The sequence below is a fragment of the Gallinula chloropus genome, assembly GCF_964237585.1.
Source record: "Gallinula chloropus genome assembly, chromosome: 3".
NCBI classification, from domain to species: Eukaryota; Metazoa; Chordata; class Aves; order Gruiformes; family Rallidae; genus Gallinula; species Gallinula chloropus.
In genome coordinates this window covers 97,105,237-97,127,939 of record NC_140087.1, presented here as the reverse complement: position 1 = coordinate 97,127,939, position 22,703 = coordinate 97,105,237, and the positions used below count along the sequence as shown (strand labels likewise).

Below are 22,703 nucleotides of genomic sequence, written 5' to 3'. Positions count from 1 at the left end.
AAAATGAGGTAAATCTGTGCCTGCACAGAAGCAATCTAAAGAGGAAATTTAATTGTTAAGCAGGAAAGTATTATATTGTGGTTAGTCACCCTCAGGGGTAAATGGCATCTGAAATAAGGAGTCTTTGGGATGTCAATTCTGCCACCTCATTTAGGCTTAACAACTAATTATTAGACTAAGTGCAACCTAAGTACTGCTGCAGATTCTTCACATCTTCATTAGATCTAATCCATCAGGGAATTTTTAAATCCACAAAAAATTCAAGACCTGGCTTTATTAAGGTGCATGTTTTGATATATGACCCACAGTGGCTGCAAACCAACCAAGCCCCAGCTAAACATGGGAAAACAAGGACAGAGCATTTTCTGTGGTGGTCCAACTTTCCATCCAGAGCAGGATAGCTAATCAGGGTGTTCATGCCCTTAAGAGTACGTGAAGGTCATCTCACTAGATGTGGCAGGAAGAGGTGCAATTTAGTATTTTGGACTGGTAGGCAAGATATTTCCTGCCTCACCTACACACATTTCTCTGCTTATTCTTTGATTCTTACCATGAGAAGAGTGAAACAAAGTAGTTTATCTTGGTTTTGACTATTGTTACAGCATAATGAGGACAGAGTTTTTATATCAAGCTTCCAGCTTTGAGTTACCTGGCAGGCAAAGTTTGACTTTGTTAAGCTTTGCCAATTCTGAACTACAGCACTGGCTAAAAGATCCCAGAGAAGGAATTTCAAAGGCAAGCTGAGACTCAGCTGTAGCTTGGCAGAGTTGAGTTGCAGACAAAAATGATTCAGCCTTTTCCTTCTTTACAAGTAATCTTTCACTTTCATCCTACTTTTTTTCCAACCTTTTATATTTTACAGGAAAACAAAGAATATGGAAAAAAGATCATAGTCCAGGGTTTTGGACTTTCATGGTGGAAGGCTATTTTCAGGAAAAAAAATCAAGGTTAAGCACACAGAGAACTACAGAAGGATCCTACACAACCAAGCAGGAGCAGCACTGATGTTTCAGTCTGAAAAAATGACAATATTTTCATGGCACATTTGAACAGTTTACAGAAAGGATAAGGCTCTTATTTGAATTTGTCCATTATTAATCTAAGAATGACAATGCAGTTCACTAACATCTTGCTTAATTAAGACATTGAAAAGTACAGTATCACTATCAGTAGTTCACAAAGAAGAACTTTAAGAGGTTCCCTTTGTGTAAATTACTCCAGCAGAAAATAATAATCCTCAAAAAAAAACGTGCCTTGTAAGTGAGAATGTCAACTCATAGGCTATAGAATAAAAATTAAAATTATTCTATGAGACCTAAGATGATAATTTGCCTCTTCTACACTACTACTACTTTGAATGATGGTTGAAAATTGTGATAATTTTTAATTGCTTCATATAATACAGTCGACCAAATAAAAAGCAACTCCACCAAATTTAACATATGTAACAAATAAGGAAATTTGCATTAGATTTGGAGGATCTGGCACATTTCCATTCACCACAAAGTCTTGGAACAAGATAAAGTCATCAATAAACTTAACAGATGTTAAACAAAACAGAAATAAAAAAGTGCTATTGCTAAAAAATTCTTCAGATTTGGCTCCATGTACATAACACAACTGACTTGACAAATGAAAAGTAAAGATTCAGATAAATAAAACACATAATAGACTGGCCACACACAGTGTGGGATCTCATAACTACTGCAAATAATTGTACTGTTCTAGAAGTCATCTTGATTAAAAATTAACTATGCATTCTCTGCTTCTATTCAGTTTTCCTGAAAAGAACAAAACTTCAATTTAAAACATAGTACAGTGTCCTGGTTATACATTTCTTAATATGTATAAGTACCAAGCACAGGGTTCTGTACTACAGTCACATATTTCCCTCTCACAAATCCAACAGTTCTTGACAAGACAGTACAGTAACTCTTCCATATTAAAAAGTTATATATGGGTTCTATTTTGGTTCTTTTCTGAAATGGTTTTCTTATTTTTATTTTCTTGACATAAATGTTCTTGGTCAAGGTAGATGACAAAAATAATTAAGCTGCAAAAAAAATTTCCATTCAATTGGTAGTTCCGGAATTGAAGGAAGCCTGTGCAACCTTTGAGTTTGTTTTCTTGTTCAAAGCTGTGCAGATGAAGTTTCCAGCTTCCATCACTTTATAAAGATTTACTCCCTAAAAAAAGAGGCGAGAAATATTAAAAATAATAAATGCACATGGAAGTTTTTTTGCTCCAAGGTCTAATTTTTGCAAACAAAGGGCCTGATTTATGTCACAGGTCATGTCTTAGGCATGGGGATGAGTAGAGTTACAGTGATGTACACAATTATTACAACATCCAGTTGCTTGGAACATTCTACCGCTTTGAGTGTCATTTCTTATCCTAACAGCAGTGGACTGAATTCCCTAGTAACATCGTTTAAATTCAAAAGAATCTGGGATGAAGAACAGGTGTACAAACTTGAAGAAATTTTAAGATAAATCCAGTGTCTTGATATGTGCTGTATTATTTATCACCCAACACTATGAAACTTCATGCTTATAAGTATCGTATGGGCAGCTCAGGAAAATGAGGGAAACACACTTGTTTCACTTGAGTACAGTGAGAAATGGGATCCTGCATTCATTTGAATAAATATAATCTCCTTCTTGAAGAAATTCCTTTCACTGCAAAATTACAATTTACATTACTAGCACAACTGAGAAAAAAGAATTGCAGCTGCTTGACCTGCCCATGCTAAAAAACGTTCCTCGAGCAATCAACTATTTTTTAACTAACATAAGATATGTATCAGTGATGCTTGATTGCTAAAATGGAATAAGATCACTATCAGAGAGGAAAAACATACTGCACTATTAGTCTGCTGGGTTACTCATGTATAGTAAAAGTCTGAGAGTTAGACTGTATAAGTGATATAAGAACTTCCTCCAAAGACTGGAACTTAGGAGCCAGTGAAGTTCCTTAGAAGGGATGTGAAAGGGGACTTTGAACTACGAATACACTGATACATCACATAAAACTTGAAGAGTGTCATTCAACATTGAAGAGTATATATATCTACTTTCATAATACTTATGGATTTATGCACTCTATGTCAGACCAGGACCCGATTTAGGTACTTAATCCTTTAATTGGACCTAGCACTTATTTCCATGTTCTACACTAAACTTCGTCTTTTTTGTTCTTGGAATTGGCTAAAAATGGTAATGAGAATAGAAATCACAGAAATGTAATCAAAACCAATTTTTGTTAGGAAAAAAAAAAGCTTCAAAGTTTCCAATCAGGTGCAATATATAGCACCATCTAAAGCATGGTTTTCAAAACCACCACTTTTCTAGCTGTCTCATTTTAATACTGTTACAGCAAGGGTGATTTCAGCTCATTCTCTTTATCCTTTATTGGTCATTACTTAGGCTTAATTTGTAGAGTGTTACTGCACATAACAAAATCTTTAAAAAGATGCTTAGAGCATCTGTTCTTTTTCATTGAGAAAAAATGAGAAACATACCACCATAGATGTACTTGGTAGTTACATTATGAAAGATGGCAAAATAAACCCCTGAAACTATACAAAATTCACATTTACAGCAGTGTAACACTGCTTATTGTGATATGTGTTGACAGTTCACATTTCTTAAATAGAATAAAAGTATCTCTGCCTTTTACACTCTTTCTTACGTAAGTATCGTGAACCACAGGTGGGAATGGGAAAACAGTAGTGACAGGTGTATGCCAAGTTATTGAGTCAAAAGAGTAAGTAAGACAGATACTCAGAAATGTACTTAAGGGTACATTTGGTACTTGCTAACCACTCCATATATCCAGAATTATTCCTTGACACCAAGGAATTAAACCATGAAACACCAAGTACTTCCAATAGTATCTATGAACTTGGATAGAAGGCGTTAAGTCAGAGATGCTTCTGCCAGGAGGCAAAGTCCTTTAACTCCCATTGACTTCAATTAATCAGTTCTTACTCAGCATTCATAAATGCCGCATCTATTATTATCTCTCTGAACTTTGCTTTCAGTGTCAGTAACGTGAGGCTGACAGTACTTAGTTGCTGCTCAGAAAGGCTTATTGTTTGGCAAGCACTCTGAAGGCATCATAAGGACATTCACTATCACTGTAATTACATAGGAACCATAAAAAACCTGTTTTTATAGAAGGTATATGTCTCCCTACAAAGCTTCATAAGCATTAATGATCTCTGACATAATTACCCATCCATTACCACGGTACAACCTATAAATCTTTTTGAAGATGAGCTTTGCTAGAAAATGATTTCACACTTAGACTACTAGAGATTCATTTCACGTATCACTTCTTAGTGGTTAAGTGTTCTGAAGAACAGTACAGAACAAGCATTGATTATTATTTTGATATATCTAGTCAACCTGAACTCAACATACACTTAAATGTTGTTTGTCCTTTGGTTGAGACTTTAGGTGACTTCAGTCAACAAAATGAAAGCTTTAGTGCATAGCTGAGAGGAACATAAGAAAGGGCTCCTTCCAAATGGACAGCACTGGTAATTATAATTTCATTTTATGCCATTATACAAAAAGGGACATATTAATAGTTTTTTATGACAATGATTTTACAGAATTGGCCATGGTGCCAAACCAACTAGCACTGCAAAGGCCAAAGCTCATATATTAAGGTAATGATTTCAAGGGTCCATGTCTCTCATCCAGTAAACCACTCTTTTCTTAATGGACCAGAAAAGACTCAAGGAGCAAAACCTTGTGTTTTGCTATTGCATATTCCAAATTATTATATTTTTTTAAAAAGGAGAACTAAATGTTTGATTGTGAGATTCTTATCTCCATGGAATTTGGTAGCAACCTTTAGGACAAGCTAGACTCCTGCTTGGACACCAGATCATTAACAGATTAAGAAAACTTATCAAGAAGTTTTCATTTAATCAGGCTGGGTTTATTTCATCAATTCTTTTTGCTTTAAGTCAGTTGGAAAATCAACGGGTATTCTTCTCAAAGAATATCAAAAGCCTATGACTAAGGTGCACAGCAATGTAAAGTGAAATGCATTAATTGTCCTACTTATTCCAAAAATTGTATTGTTTCAAAAGAATAAACACCTTGGTAAAGAAAAAAGCTACCCCAAAGCATGTATGAAGAATTCAAAGAGCTCTCTGGAACAAGGAACACTTGAGATTAAGCCTTTTCTAAACAGGTGTTTGACATCTACCCAGAGCTCCCGAAGAAGCATGTGAAAGTAGATGGACCTTACAGTGAACTCTGTAAGGTACTGAATGTGATCTTGCAGTGCTCAGGGGATGTACAATGCCGAAACAAGTTCTCTGATCCTTTTATATCAAGGAACTCAGTCAGCATCATGCCACATTGATCTGCAACTGAAAATACTCTCCCAAATAACTCAGATCATTGTATTTCAGACATCAGGCTTTCAGTTTTTTTCTGCATGAGTTTACACACAAACCACACACATTGCCACTTTGGCAGCTCTTTATATGTTCTTCTTTCAGCTTGACTCTCAAAGTCTACGTCTAATTTAAAGTCCTTGTATAGCTTGAGTTAGTACAAACTCATTATTCTACATGCCCAGAACAATGGAAAACCAAAGAGCACATTCTTTGGAGGAGGCAGCATTACTTGGTTCCCAGGAATACAGAAACATTAACATGCCAAGCGAACCAGGGATACTAACTGCGTGCACTTGAAGTGCGGATGCTCACTGGAAAGGTTCATTGAAGTTCAGCTCAGCACAAATAAGCTGCTTTGCTCTCTCCTCCAGAGAGGGCTGAAAATAAAAACGACTGTGAAGCCTGCTAGCCACTAACAGATTTTGTACAATTTTGAAATATATTAAGTGAATACCTGAGAAAGAGCAATGTCCTGTGCTTGGGCTTTTTTTCTACTTTGAAGTGAGAAAATTGGTAAATTCTGGGAAAAAGGACGAGATCTGCTCAGTCTTTCCACTGAAGAGCCGATCAGCCTTCTGGAGCAATGGCCACAGCAGTCATATTTTTGCAGTTACTGAGGTAGAGCAATGACTCAAAGCAGTTGCTGCTGAGCTCCTCATATCTCCAGGTAGGGAGAAGGGGGTTATTCAAATTCCTGTCAAATACACAAACCCATTCTACTCTAAAGTGCTAGCGAAGACAACATTATTCATGTTATGTGTCAAGCCATGTTCAATCACTGGGTTTACAAATACTACTATTTGGTCCCAATATTTTATGGTACAGCACAAGTAATTGTCAGGTTTGTCATTGTCAGTTTTGTTTCCCTTAGGGTCTTTAAGTAGAAAGTAAAATATCTTACGGTATTGATGCCCAGACCATTAAGCATGTATATCACATCTTCTGTGGCTACATTTCCAGTAGCACCTTTTGCATAGGGACAACCACCCAGTCCTGCAACTGATGAATCCACCACAGCAACTCCCATCTGGAAGATAACAACATGAAAAATTCAACATCAGCACAGCCTGTTGCTCATGACTAATCATAAAATGCAGGCTATACATACTAGCTACCATGGATAAAATACACATTTCTCCACAAACACATGTGTTTCTCAGAGGAAATTCTTTACAATGGCATCAGTCCTGACATCTTTATAAGGTAAGACTCTTCAAACACAGGATGTGGAACAGAGAACATGTGATTTTGGCAGATAAGATGATTGCTTTTCTAGAGCCAAATGAAGTTTTGCGTCTTTTCTCTCTTTATCTCTCTACATGTTGTTTTTAAGTAGCCTTTATCCATTCCTACATACAACCAAATACAATCAATGTGTTTATTCGAATGTGCACTTTTCAGTCTTTACAAGTTGGAAGTCTTAATATTAGCATCTAATTTACATGCCATCCAAAAGGTTTTGGGGCATCTGCCTTCTAAGATGTGTTTTATATTAATGGCTATTGATCACAAAGAACTTCACACCTAGCATTTTATCTCTTCTCATCTTTTTTTGCCTCCTTATCAGCTGGTCATGAAACCACCATATAAATATTTTTTTTGTTCTTGTTTTAGAGGAAAACTACAAGGTATTTTCCCCCAAATTGAACACCATTATGTAAGGAAGAATTGAATTTTGACAGATCTGTTCAAGAGTTCACAAGTTTAAATGAACTAGAAAAAACACTTTAAAGAGCTGGTGACTCTGACCCATTGTTTACCATATTTAGCAGTCTAGAAGAAAACACAACCTCCAAAATAGCAAATTTCACACCCTAGCACAGCCCTGGAGCAGCACTGAAAAGTCTAGTTTCTAAGAGGTTTGGAATAACTGAATAGCTGGATGTCATGGAAGTTCTCCATTGATACAGGTTCTGATCTTTGGATTTTTTTAACAGAGTACTTGATGCACAGAAGCGCAACAAAGGTGTGGAAGGGTCTAGAGCACAAGTCTTATGAGGAAGAGATGAGAGAACTGGAGTTGTTTAGCTTAGAGGAAAGGAGGCTGAGACAAGACCTTATTGCTCTCTACAACTACCTGAAAGGCGGTTGTATCCAGGTGAGTGTTGGTCTTTTCTCCCAAGTAACAAGTGATAGGATAAAAGAAAATGGCCTCAAGTTGCCAAGGAAAAGTTTCTTCACCAAAAGGGTTGTCAATCACTGGAACAGGCTGCCTAGAGAAGTGGTTGAGTCACCATCCCCAGAGGTATTTAAAAGATGTGTAGATGTACTTAGGGACATGGTTCAGTGGTTTAGGATTTGGCAGTGCTAGGCTTACAGTTAGACTTGATGATACTAAAGGTATTTTCCAACCAGGCTCTAGAGAAAGAGGCAGGCAAAGTTATTAGGCAGAAAGGTCATCAGGTCTTCAAAGACCTTCTTCTCCCCATAGGGTTAATTAAAGCAGGCCAAAACCGCACAAGTTCAGAATGAGAAGTCAGCCAGACTGAATCAGGGTGCAATCACAGGGCAAATTGAGGACAGGAGTTCTGGTGCAGAGCTAATTTTTTAAAACTCCAACTTTGACTTTGGGTTTAGAGAGACTCAGACGCTAAACCATACTGATAAACCATTTCTGAGTCAGTCAGATCAGCTTAGAGGCTGCATAGTGAGCTGATTTCTGCTGATCTGAGGGACCTACCTGTCCCCATAGGCCAGGCTGGGAGCCTGAGTTTCACCTTTCACAGCCATGAATACAACTAACTTGCATCAAAAGATGATGTCCTGCATATTGCAGTTGCTATATCCCCTTTCTGAAAATATCCATCAGTGTTTGGGGTTTTTTCAATTCTGAAATAAATTCCCTAATGTTTTGTTGTATTTGGTTCTAGCCTTAACAGTGCTTTCCGTAGTTTTATCACTGGCCTTACAGGCTCCTTGAAGTTCCAACAGTTTGGAGGGGGGCATTAATAAAGAGAAATCCAATGAAGCAATGTCCCAAATCCTGTTCTCAAGCAGAGGACATTACCTTGAGCTATGTAGCTGGTTAAAGCTTATAATACAGACCTCAACGGAGACGAGGTGTATAACTGTGACAGGCAAGACAGTACTGTTTAATATTGCTCACACAATGAGACTCTCTAAGAAGGGATATTGTGCTTTAAAGTACACTAATCTGTGAGTTATGGAGTGAATCACCAAAGTACGTTTCACATTTCAGTCACTTGTCACACACTTTGTTTGTGTAACCCACCGGTCAGAAAATGTGTTATACAACACATCTGTGACCAGTACACAGAGGATATGTGTTTATGACAGCTTTCAACTGGAAATTCTGTCACTTTTTGCACTAGCTGCTAAGATTCATACATTTAGTCTGCAAGTCATTGCTTCATACTCCACAGTGGAGCTGTCAGGCTTGCAAGTGTCCCTGCAGGAACATATCTACAGCCTCTTAATGGAAAGACTTAGGGTTCAGAGAAGGTCTGGGGAAAAGTGAGACTAACATGTAGAAGTGCTGGTATGGTACAAGCATGCATCCCACTACTGTGCTTGCTCTTTCAAGCTGAATTTAAAATTTTCATCAGAAATTACTTTCAGGAATGAAAAGGTAGAAGCTGGCTGGGGCAAAATCACAACAAACATTCTGCTATTTCAGCAGCAGGCTCAGCTGCATCTGTGTGCTCCTGCATGTGGTATGGGCAAATATAATGTGTTTTCCGATTCATGTGCAGAATTGCTGCAGTTCATCTCCAGTGTGGCCCCATTTAAAAAGTCCTTAAATAATCTGTACTCCAAGCTCTATTCTAACAGTGCTAAAAACAGATGTTGGAAAACATCCTTCAGCAGCACTGCTAACTAATTTGGAGGTTAATATTACAGCCTGGCCTGTCCAAGCACAGAGTCTGAAATAGCACCTAATAAATAACTTCTCTGCAAGTTCGAGCAGTTATGAAGCTGTTTTGCCTTTTCAGCCACTAAAAGCATAAGGGGCTCTAAAAGAAAAGCTAAAAATTGACATAATGTGTAAAACAAGGCCTCTTCCCTCATCACATGTCCCATACTTGTCAGGCTTTTAAAGGAGATAATGAGTTTCAAGCCTTTCAGCAATCTGAGCTTGCAAAACATTTGCTGTCAATATGAGATCTTTGAAAAGCCCACAGTCTCATTGTCACTTCCTGACAGGCACTAAATCGTGCTGAGATTCATGAGAAGTTGCAGTGCAGCCATTTCATAGGATACGTCCTAGACACACACTCGCCGAGCTGCCTGTGTCTGGACATATGTGGGGGTGAACAATGGCTTGGCTGCCAGGACAGCTTAAGTACTCCAATCTTTTCTGACACTTGTAAGAGTTTTGATAATCACTAAATTCCTGACAGTCCTGAACACCTTCCAGACTTCAGTGTTGGCTAGCTTTAGCTTACTCTCTAGAGTAGGCGGAAGACTTTTTGCTCCTGTCCCATGCTAACTTCCTAATTCCCAATTGAGAGAGCAAGGAATTAAATTCATCACCTTTGTCAAATAGCCAGTTTTAACAGGAAACCATTACTGCCAGTGAATAATAAATGCTTCATGTTTCTCCATTTGCTTTACTACCTCCCCATAACTTCTCACTAGGACAGTCAAGTCTCTCTTCTGACATAAAATTAACTTTGTCCCCCTCTTAAAAATGGCAAGATCAGCATCAGTAGCTCCAGGGATGCATGAGGTATAAAGCAGACACAATAAACCGTGTGTCTCATAATGTATTTTTTTTTAAACTATGAGATTTTGAAACCATAGTATCAAGGAACCCAGATATGCGTAAGATAAGTATTAAATAGGAAAAGATTTGTTGTCTCAGAAAGTTTAGGGGCCAGAGAAGTGTAAAGGTCAGTACTACCATGCCTTAAAGATAGGTGCACATAGATATGACAAAATATCAGTATACTACTTCAGCATTAGTTTCAGGAAGGGAAAAGAAAGGGAGGACCTACATGCCTTAGGTCAAAGACCATCCACCCAGGAGGCAGCACACAACTAATCATAGAATCATAGAATCATAGAATGGTCTGGGTTGGAAGGGACCCCCAGGATCATAGAGCTCCAGTCCCCCTGCCACAGGCAGGACCACCAACCTCCAGGCCTGGATCTACACAAGGTTGCCCAGGGCCCCATCCAACCTGGCCTTGAACACCTCCAGGGATGTGGCATCCACCACGTATCTGGGCAGCCTGTTCCAGTACTTCCAACTGTTTAATCCTGCAGCCCTACCAGTGCCTAGCTGGCACTCTTGGCTGTGCACTGGTACTGTCCTATTACTGTGTCACTCTGGTATCAGGCTGCTACCCACCACTCCTTGGTACGGCATCGAGGGAATCTTCTCCCGTAGAAATCTAGGCAACCATAGAAGTATAAATAGCTATGCCAGCAATGCTGGCATAAAAAATTGGCTGTGACCACAGAGACCCATCTGTGAGCTATAGTATCACATTGTCTAAAATCATAGCTTGCCACCCCTCTTTATTTCAATAAAGAAAATATAGGCAAATAACTATTATTTCAGTATTTGAGTAATTAGAAGCATATATATCTGTGGAGACAGGACAAGGGGCAATGGCTGCAATTTGGAACACAGGAAGTTCCGCACCAACATGCAGAACTTTTTCCCAGTGAGGGTGACAGAGCCCTGGAATAGGCTGCCCAGGGAGGTGGTGGAGTCTCCTTCTCTGGAGATATTCAAGACCCGTCTGGACGCCTATGTGTGCAATATGAGCTGGGGAGCTGCTTTGGCGGGGGGCGTTGGACCCGATGATCTTTCAAGGTCCCTTCCAACTCCTATGATTCTATGATTCTACGAAAAAAGGGACTTTTCAGAGTTAACGCCATCACTACTGACCACAGGGTGTCACTGTAACATTAAAATCTGTAATTTCCCAGGTCGGTTAGTTAGAAAATTAATACAAGCAGCCAAAAAAACCCCCAAACCAATCTCTTCTCCTGAAACATACTGAGATGAACGCAATTTGTGGGCAAATACAGTGAATAATATAGGTTAATACAGCATTCCTTTAACTTACTGCACACATCTTTTCATACTGCTACTGACATATTTAATATAAGCAAAGCTGACAATGACATCTAAAGTGCCCTAACACTTTCCATCATAAGGCCCTTCTTTCAGTTCTTTATTATCAGCCCTTAACTGCTGGATCTTATATTTTCCATACCTTGTCTCTGCCCTGGGATAGATTATTTTGGAAAGTTTTAGAGAAAAATGGGATTGGCCACTTCTGAGAACAAGTTTTGGGGAAGAAAAATGCTTCGTTATTCTAATATTCAATAATTCTAACACAAGATTCTTGGAGATATTTGTATTGCTGTGTACTCTCAGATTTCACACAGGAAGAATACTGATTTTAAGAGGTCACAGGGTCTGGACTTATTCCACCTTACTGCCAGGAATGGGTCAGTCTGGCAGCTAAAATGCTTGAGGGTCAAGAGAGCAGCAGCTGACCACACTCTTTACCTTAACCTCAGCAAAGAACCATGAAGTCATTTCTGTGAGTTAGAAAATCGGTGCCTGTGGCTGACAATGCATCACCTGCACAGAAAGCCTCTTCCCAGCAGCCCATGTGCTGTGGGACCAGTCCTTCAAAGAACTATCATGGATCATTAAGGGCAAATTAATGCCATTACACAAGAGAAACTGGTTGGAGGTTAGAAAAGTCCTAATCAAAATCCTAAGCCAAAACAAAATGAACATTGGGAAGCAGATGTTCACAAATCACTGTTAGTATTGCCCATGCAGGCATATTCTGCTCCGGTTTTTGAGTATGTGCACGGTTACATTTACAAGACATCAGGGTTTGCTAACTGGGAGTTGTATGCAAGCTGAGCCGCTCCCCTGCTAAGCATCACAAAACCTGCTGGGGGAGCAGGAGACACATTTCAAGTTCTCCTCGAACCCCGTGAAGATGGGATGGCCATGAGAGCACTGAGCGACTTTCCAGCCTCTCCTCCTTCCCCCCGCCAAGAAACCCAGGGCACTGCCAGATTTCCAGACTCTGCCGCTGCTGCTCTGAAGTACTTACTGCCCAGATGCTCTTTGGCAGAAGTTGCTGCTCTCAAGGAAACGTTTGGTGGTTTGTCTGCTTGCTATGTCTTGTGAATTAATCTCACCTAAAAATGCAGGCTATTATAGTTTAACGTTTGGACACAGTCAGAAGACCAGCTGAGCAGGTAGAGCAGAGAATAATCTTGGGATCTGGAGGGAAAGGGGGAACCAGAGAGGAAAAGCAAAGGGCAGCTTCGGGGTAGTCAGGGAGAGAACCACCTAGTCCACAGGTGTAGTAGCTACACCAGGTTGTCTACACCCTACGTGTAGCAAGGTGACAACCAGAGTTTTGTCACATGCAACACACCAGTGCAAATGAATAAAACAACCTCAAGGGATATGAATGGACAGGGAAGACAAAAGGATTACTTAACTTGATGGTAAAGCTACTGAGGGTTGCTCTGGGAGAGGGAAAAAGCATTTTTGGAACTGCTGAAAGTCCAATGAAGAAACAAAATCCACTCATTTTGCAGGGGATGGCTCACCGAGGATAAGCAGATTAGAGATGTACCCACTAAAATGAAATGGCTGAATTATAATGGCTGAATTATTGGACATCATCTGAGAACGGGTTGAAGGAAGGATGGAATCTCAGGTAAAAATCAATATTTGAGATGCCAGCTTCAGAAAGCACACTTAGCTGTGAGTCACAATGTTGAGAGAGGACAGAGTGCTACTTTGGAGAATCAAGGAAAGGCACTGATCTCGTATTTGAAGTGCACGTGACAAATGTGGAACATGTGAATGGCAATTAAAATAGCAAAACGTGACCTGAGCATCACAGTAACACAGAAACCAGGCTACATTTCCCAACATTCAGGGAATATATAACCTCTCATCTACGTTGGATACCCCTTTTAGTGGTATCCACACACCTTAGAAAGAAACTGCCAATTCTTATGATCTCATTGTTTAGTCCTGGGTAGCTTCTGCCCACTCCCAGCCCTTCCAGTTACTGGAAGACCAATTTCTGTGAATTCATTCTGCGGCTTAAGCTGGGTGGCCAAAAGTCTTCTTGGAGGTCTAATTTCCCTCACTTTGTACAAACAGAACACTTCCAGCATGATGCACCAAGTGGCTTGTACCAACATGAACTAAAAAATAGGTGGGTGGCAGAAAACCTCTCTTTTTGTAAAATAAACTTGTAGCAATGATGGCATTTATAAAGAAGCTGGGAAAGCAGAGCAGAATAATCTTCATTCCACAGTAGTATTACAGTATGTCAGCATCAGAGCATCTAAAGGAACAAAATGGTAACGACACTTAAAATCCCATCTGACTTCAATTCAGCCAGAGCCCTCCCACAGCAGCACCTAACTCCCCTAGAGCCAGGAACATCACCCACCCACAAAAACCACTTTGTTTTGACTTTCATTCCTCATATTATCTCTGAAATCACACCCACCTGCCACTCAGCAAAAATGGGGACCTCCTGTGCGTCCCCGGGGCTCATCTCCAGATGTGCCGTGGAGTCTTACAGAAGCATCAGCTCTTTGTCTGGGTCTGATCACCCACACAACATGTGTGGTCTTCACAGTCTGAAAACCTCCACTGGCTCCTTGGTGTGGAAGCTGTCAATAGACTGACATGAGTGGAAAAGACCCCATGAGGAATTCTCATGGGTTCTTTTTTGTATCTGAAATGGTATTTTAAGGCTAGTTTCTTCTCTGTCTTCTTCTGTGTAGCTTTCTCCAAGCAATGATAAAGCAGATTAAAGGTGGGACACCAGTTTAAGTTGTTGGACACTAAGATTGGTGCCTGTTTGCTCTAGTAGCAGGACATTTTTCTTCCACAGCTAATTCAGCTTCACCCAGTGAAGCTGCACGATGGGCGTCTACATTTAGAGTGAAAAGACCTTTTTCAGATACAAGTGACTTTAGGTATTGTTCTAACTCACACCTTGACAACAAGACCTACACTTGTTTCTCCTGGATGTGATGATATACAAGGTGAGGGAGCAGTTAGTAAATATCCTTCAAGCCAAGTCTCTCTCATCTCTGCCACATGCCAGAAAGTCTGCTGAAGTTCTTGGCTACTATTCCAAACATGATGGCAGTAATGATGCATTAGATGCATCACATTAATTGCACATTCCAAATAATGAGGATGACCATTCCTATCTCATGCTTTCAAGGCTTTTCCTCTGATGTCACTACCTATGCTTTCCAGAAAGCTGCTCAGGTTCCTAACACCTTCCTAACATCTTTCTTCCCATTTCATCTTGATTTAATAGAAATCAAGCTAGACTAGAGTCAAACTCCCCCTCCCTCCCCCCCGTCCTTCCCAATAATAATCCGAGAAAGATTTAGCTTGTTTAGAAATGGAACAGATCCAGCAGCCAAGTTAAAACAACCCACACGTACATCTGAACACAAATGCATCCAGTAGTTAAGTACTATCCTACCCGTGGCACAGGTTTTCTCTTCACCTTCCTTCCAAATAAATGTCCTAACTATTGGGTAATGGGGGACACCCAGGCAGTGAACCACTAAACTCCTGCCTATGCCTTTTTTCTCACTTGAGACCCAAACTGCACCATGCTTCACAAACATGTGGCAACATCTAAATGGAAGGTCCTGCTGAAGCTTAAGTTTTCAGCTACTTCAGAAATACCAGGACAGTGATGGGTTCTGTGCACAGAAGTCTAGCCCCTCTCTAACTTAATCTTTGCCCCTCCAATTTTCAATCACATTTTGCTGCATTTTCAATCTCCTTATGCCAGTGGAAGTTGTAAATCCCTAGAAGCACAGTTCGACTTCTACTTAGAAGAGTCTTGAATTTTAAACAGATTCAGAGCTCTTGAAACTCCTCAACTGCACAAAAGTGGATTGGACTAATCCTTACTGTACTGAAATAATTATTCACTAGGAGTGTGCTTGAGCAAGGGCATGGACTTCAAGACTGTATCGTTATTGTTATTCATTCTAACCTGCAGCTGGAGTAGACAGATTTGATTCCTCTTGCAAATCTCAATAACAATCAACGAAATATCAGAATTTATTACTAAATGGGAAGAAAGAAAAGGACCAGATTTTATCAGAGAACAAAAGCTATTTTCATTTTTTTAAATGTCATTACAGGATTTTTTTGGGGTTTGGATTTTTTTAAAAAGCAACTGGTCTGTTATTTCCCAAGGCTACTTTTATTGCAAAAGAACATACTTGAAGTTTTCTAAATTTTTTGACACATTTCCAACAGGGTACATGTGTTATAAGGATCAAATTTGCTACTTAGAACTGGGAAATGACTTTAACTTTCATCAAGTGTATAAAAGTGTTATCTTTATGAATTGTTTTAGTTGTTCAAATTAATTTTAAATGTACTACAAGGATGTGCAGAATTTTGATTTCTAGTTCAGTTTTTTCATAATCTATGGTATCCTTCCATTTTATATTAATATACACAATAGATTCTTCATATTTACAACACATTGTATATGCTCATAGCAGTTATTTTCTAATGTGATAGATTCCTCTTCTCATTTCTGGAGTAGTATCTCCCAACATAAATGAAGAATTGCACATCCCATCTCAAGCTGAAGAGATGTTTGTCTCCATCACACATTATCCTTCCAAGTTAGATTTAAACTATAGGCCAAAAATAATTTGTACTCTTAATGCTGCTAAATAAAACCTACATTTTTCATTCAGGCATAACTACTATTTTGAATCTCCCTTAATTCTAATTTCATAATCCCCTGAGTGAAACAATACTTTATTCTATTTTAGTATATAGGATGTATGGAAGTTCCGAGATTCTGCTCCCCAATATTCATTGACAAAATATACTCAGCATAAAGAAAAGCAGACTGCCAAGTCGTATGGTAAACTACCCTTAGAAAAAAAAAACTCCTGGCATTTATTACATCATCTGGATTACACAGGTGCACATCCATCTTCTCCTATATTTGGAAAATAATACCTGCATTCTCCATTCGAATGCTTTTAACTTATTTACAGCTAGATCTGGAGACTTAATATTTATCATCACAAAGTATAAAGCCAAATGTCCTTTTTCTTCAGGAGCACCAAAGATTAACAGATTAGAATGTTTTCCACATGTCCATTTTACTGTCAAGAGAATATTAAAGAAGTTTTCCAGCTTCCGCAGCTCAGCCAGATGTCAATGGATCCCACAGTGAAGCAAAATTGGCAGAGTAGCCTTCTCATGACCCCGGCATTGTTTTATCAAGGATCAGTTTAAAAGTATAAAGGGCCATTTCTTGCTGAGATCTCTAATGTTTTTCAGCCCTTTTCCCCTGCAATTACACAAAAGTGCTGACTTTGTTGAACTACTGATATGCAGTAGTATTTCTTATGACTTCTCTCACACTGTGCTGTAATTGCTGTTTGTGTTGGCACAAGAAAAGTACCACGTCTTGTTTCCACTGTACATTTCCGGACTCTGGTTTCGGTAACATCAGTGTAGGATATTGTACTGGGCATATGTTTTGTTGTGTAAACATTAACTGGTAATTTACCCTGTCAGTCTCCCCAGTATGGCCTCTAATTACCAGAGGTTGAGGGGCTTCAGATGGACATTTTATAAAATATTTACAGTAGTTAGACTGCTTTTTTTTTTTTTTCTTTACTGGTATCTGCTCTGAAAATCATTGCAAGGGCAAAAAATACATCATCAGAACCTGTAAAACAAAACCCAACAACATCAACAAATGTATTCATTCTTGCACACCTCATTCTCTAGAGGAACTCAGGACCAGGTTCCCAATTATTTAAGCAAAAGTTATGGCAAATTGCAGTAGACATTGCATTATAATAAAGTGTTAGACGTTTCTGTTTTCTTTTGAAATTCCCTTTATAAATTCCCTTTATAATTTTTTGTCACAAAAACTTGTATATGATTTCTGTGGGTGCTTTTTCTTTTTTTTCATTAAAATCCTTTCTCACTAAACAGCCCCTGAATTTGCAAGCAGCTACGCACAGGCTTAATTTGATTCAAGGCTCAGACAAATGTATTTAACAAATGGGACTACTAAGGTCTACTTAGCATCTACTGCAAAGATTCAGAACTAGGGAGCAACCTCCTTTAAGAACTCTGGAATATATGTTTTAGTCAGTCATCTACACAAATTCAACAAAGTAAAACTTTCCATTTTGTGCTAAAACATAATGTCCTGGGTAGATTTCCAGGATGGGATTATACAGTTAATAATTACAGTATTGTGACCAAAGAAGATGCAATCACATAGGGCATCTTTTTTGACCCCACAGGCAGAGTCAATCTTTATTTCAAATGGTTTTCACCATGATTTTCATCAAAATTCAGGAAACAAAAAAAAAAAAAAAGACCATTTCTCAGCTTCTACTATTCCATTATAACTGGACCAGTTTCATAATATTTATCACATTATGACACCTCCTCTTCCTATCCAATATATTGGATAATTAAGTGGTAGCATTAAGGTGGGGAGCCACAAAATATAACCTGTCTTGCAACTTTTTTTCCCTTATTCTGAATAAAGTTCCTTTTCAAAAGTTAGTTGCAAATTGCACGTACAATATATCTGCCCACAGTAAAGCCAAAAAACTTCTTTTGTTTAAAATGGCATTGAACTTAACATCTTATCTTTTACTATGGACTCACATTATATTGCCTTGCTAAGTCTACTTTTATTCTGTTTGTTCAGCTTATTCTTCAGAAGAAAAAATACTACATCAAATGGAAATTTCTACCTACTGTTGCAACTCTGCAAGCAAAATCTTACTGTTATGAACACAGATTAGAGAAAAATCTTTCTTTCTATAACTGCTTACTTTATGCATTTGAAAGGACTCTGTAAAGCAAATCACATCATCTCCCTCTGACACTCACTCACCATATAGCATTTGCACTAAGCAACAAAGGAGAAAAAAACAAATAAACATGAAAATACACAGGCTGGCAAAAATTATAGAGTGTATAAAAATATTGTTCATTTATCTTTAAAACATTATCAAAAAGTGTGTACTTCTGAAAGCCTGGATGTTTCAATTTGTATGGTAATATTTAAAAAGAAAAAAAAAAGATAAATGACAAATGATTTGACTTGGGAGACTGGTTCAGTGTTGCTTCTGCACAGCACAGAAAAAAGATGATTGTCATACTTTAAGTACTGCATCAGATTTGTTTTTTGTCTTAACTGAGTGTCATCTTTGACTTATTCCACTTATGTAAACAGCCACTTGTTCTCATATGGTTACAAAGATCCACCCAGCATGCTTGTTTAACATGAGTTCAGGAACTTCAGTCTCTCTGATCATAGCATCTCCAGATTTTCTGCAGTTTTTTTAACCTTAGAAAACACCCTGAGAGCTTGTTTAAAGCCACCTGATGTATCTTGACAATAGGAAGTAATTCTCCCTCCTTCATTGTTTGATAACAAAATTGGTTCTGAGGAGCCATAAGTATGCAAGAATGGCCAGAGGTTTAGTTCCACCCCCTCAGCACAGCTGTCTGTAGAGCTGCCCAAAAAGGAAGGAAGCATCATCCCGTAAACACTGTGTTTCCCTACTGGACGCACTGGGATTTGTGATTTCCCAGGACTGTTCCTGCCATGGCAAACTCCTCTGACCCTTACTAGGGTCTGAAAGCCAGATTCCATGCAATACCCTGTTTTTCAAGCAGAAACTGAACAAGACACACTCAAAAATAATGAAAGGTAATGAAAAGAAACAATCATTTCCAAATGGGAAGCATTGAAGTCATTCTTTCCTTATTTTACACTTGCTGTTAAACTTTAAGAAAAAGTTCAGGGTAAAAGGGGGGGGGAGTCATTTCCACTGAGTGGAAAAATACACGTCTAGAAGCCATCTATCTTCTTCTAGCTGATGTATACAGAGACACAGCTTGATAGAAGTGCAATCTGATTATAGGAAAAGCTTCTAAAAACAAGTCAAGCAACTCCTATGGAAATAATTTCTTTTCAAAATTCCATGACAATTGAATCGCAAATTAAATCCTGAACCAAAACCTGGTTTTAAAGGTATTTAAAATAATCGCATCCTCATAAAAATCTTTTTTTTCTTTTACAATTGTAATACTGTATTTTATTCCTGTCACTGCACCATGTATCTTTTTTGTGTGTGGCATGTAACCTCAAAACAAAGACAAAGTGAAAGGAGTAAGACTGTACCACAAATAGTCAAGAAGGAGACTAACTGGAAACACAAAGCTAGACACAAAACTACTGGCATGTTTGTATGTTCTCGATTAGAGAGTATCTAAACTATATATCCCAGAATCATCATCACAAGTACATCTTAATAACAGAAATGAATAGGTGGTCTAATGAATATAAACCTGGTGTTAATCTAAAACATGTATTAGATTACTATTTTATAAATATAGACATTGATTTTTGTGGTGGATTGAAATTAGAAATTTAATTTAAATTGGTGTGCTAGCTATGTCACTTAAAAAGACAGATCCTATCGTAAGCTGCTTAGAGCTTTGCCACTCTTTACTAATCAAGCTGATATCCTGGGGTGGCAGTCAGGGGGGATGTGAACCCTGGACTACACTGCTGTGAAAAAACTTAGCCAAAAACACTTTAACTTTTCAGAACAACTTACATGCACACCTAAACATGTCACATGAGTAAACAGTGACAGATTCCTCAATTTCTCACACCCTTATGCCTTGAATCAGACTACTAATATGTGGAGTCCCACTTTAGCCATAGAGATGGATGCCGTGTGCAGATGTTTAAGGAAGACCTGTAACAGCTCTGCAGTGAAATCCTCAGGCACACCAGCAGCAGGGAGCACACTCAGAGCTGACCAGAACCTCTGACATCAGCTCTGAGACATCCTTGAATGGCCAAAAAATCTCACTTCTGTACTGTTAATACACAGGAACTTATACTCTTTTGAGGCTACCTGTATTTTATATATATATATATATATATATGAACAGAAACATACATGGCATCAGGACTGGAACTCAGTTGTCCCCTGTGTGCAACTATTGCCACAGTCCCCAGCGCAGCTGCGGCCTGGGCCAGGAAGTGCTCCACCGAGCAATTTCTGGCACAGTCTGGAAACTAGCATCACATAGGGATCACTCAGCTGTCTGGAAGTGCTGACCTTGGTTTGGAGGGTAAGAATTTAACTTTATGGATGCAAGCTTTTCATACCAAGGAGTGATCCTTTGTATGGATGGAGCAGTTCTGAGATGAGCCAGTTGTGTAGGATCTGTCGAATTCATATGGTCTGAAAATTGGAAGGCGAATGAGAGACAAGCAAGACATCATAAAATCAAAAGGGACAGGTTTAAAGGCTGTGGAGAACTAGCTTATCTAGTTCTTCATGAAACTGCATGAAGCACAAAATACAACCTTTAAACCAATGAAAGTTCTTCATTTTCCTGCCACCTTGATAATCTAGATTCTGATTTTTCAGAAATTAAATCAAAACCTGTTGTAAAGTAACAGTTATCATTTCAATTTCTGATTGCTACAGGCAGTCATCTCATCAAACCTACAGCCATTCATGCAGTTTCACGTAAAAAAAAAACCCTCAAATCAAAATACTACCTTTTTTATGCATGCAATCCAGTTGAGGTACAATAGAAATATGCACAGGGAATGTGACACCAGTGTGCCCTTACCATATCTTTTATGCATGCTACAGATCAGTGACTTGAGTTTTCTTGTGCTATATTTTCACAACTTCGAAAAGTACTAAATATTTATTTTAAATTGGGCTTAGCATTTTGAAAACTATTTTATACTAATTTGTTCTATAAACACCTGAAAACCCTTTTTGAAAAGCCTTCTTACATTTCCAGCATTTGGAAGCAATTTGTTTCTAGTCCAAAAAAATGAATGTCTGTCTCTAACAGAAAGAGCTGGATTACTGCCCAGTCCACTTCAGAAGTGGATGATGCTGACTCCTTGCCATTTAAATAGTCAAGTTAAACAAGACACAGTTGGGATGATAAAAGGAGGTCTGTAAAAAGACTATTTCTCTGGCCATGTGGACTTACAACTATCGAACAATGACTAGGAAAATAGTGAAAGAGAGAAAAAAATTAACATAAGTGACAGGGAAAATATTAGGATTAGGTGAATGTAGGCGCACACTATCTGTTCACATCATTCTCCCTTCTTGCCAGTGAGCTGCCAGCAGGATATTTACTCTGCTTAAACACTGACAGAGGCAAAGAATGGCAAAAAGACATTACAAAAGAAAACAAAGGATAGGGGAGGTAGATGCTAGCAGTCTAACCAACTATTAACCTCATATGCACCTATAATCTGTCTAAATTATATTCTATGCTATTTTGTGTGAGCCTTGTTTGTGCAAGCACAACTTTGCAAACCTCTTATTAGCTAGCAAAAGGTGAAATAAGACAGAATTTTCTTCTCCTATTTTATTAATAATAATTCCTTTCCCTGTTGCAAATGATAGTTCCACATATGGCAACTAAAGAATGATGCTGCAGACCAGAGTCTGATGAAGCCCAAAGAATCGTTTAAAGTTAATTCTCTCTTTATTTTTGCATGGGAGGAAGTGCAGTCACAAGGGAAGAAATATGCATGGTAATGAAAACAATACTAGAATGCCTTTTAGGTACTGGTCAGGAAATCAGTTTGGCCTCCATGATTCTAGATTTAACAAATCAGAAATTGATCAATGAAGCTGAAATTGGAATATACCACTGACAGTGAAGAATGAAATGTGCAAATGAACACCTCTTACAGGATGGGAAGCTCAGAAATGAAAGCATTTAAGATGTGATTAGGAAATCTACAACAAAGCAGCATTCCAAAAGAAAAGGAAGTATGCAAGGAGGATACAAGCACAGGAAAAGAAAAAATAGAATACTTGGTCCAAATTCATTCTTCCTATAGAGCCACAGCTTCAAGACTATCAGTACAGAAAGTATCTTTGGTTTAAGATAGAAAACTAAAACAACTTCAGATTTTATTTCTGTAGCTGCTGAAGTGATTTCTCCATTCACATTCCATTTAGACCTAGAGCGATAAATCTACATGAATTTACAGGGATATAAAGAGAAATGTGTAGATTTGCATGAGAAATTAAAGGTTTTAAAATGTTTTAAAAGACAGATGAGGTCTGATCATAAGCCAAAGGCAAGTTGTGTGTACTGCTCCAAGTCAGCTCTAGTGAGGGAATTAGGAGATGAGAATAATCTATAACTGATGAAGGATCTCTTGGTCTGATTAGTATCCTGAAACAGCCT

The 22,703-nt window shown here is 38.5% G+C and overlaps 1 protein-coding gene across 1 annotated transcript in view; it reads right to left on the bottom strand.

The window, feature by feature from the left end:
* Positions 1–2,072: 2,072 nt before the first annotated feature.
* The window catches only part of HMGCLL1 (3-hydroxy-3-methylglutaryl-CoA lyase like 1), a gene marked incomplete at both ends in the record, with an annotated part of 78,320 nt that continues 57,689 nt past the window's right edge, over positions 2,073–22,703 (bottom strand). Inside the window, 2 exons of the mRNA XM_084261827.1 lie at positions 2,073–2,186; positions 6,321–6,446. Of these exons, the coding sequence (XP_084117953.1) occupies positions 2,073–2,186; positions 6,321–6,446 (240 nt within the window). The remainder of the gene's footprint in view (positions 2,187–6,320; positions 6,447–22,703) is intronic.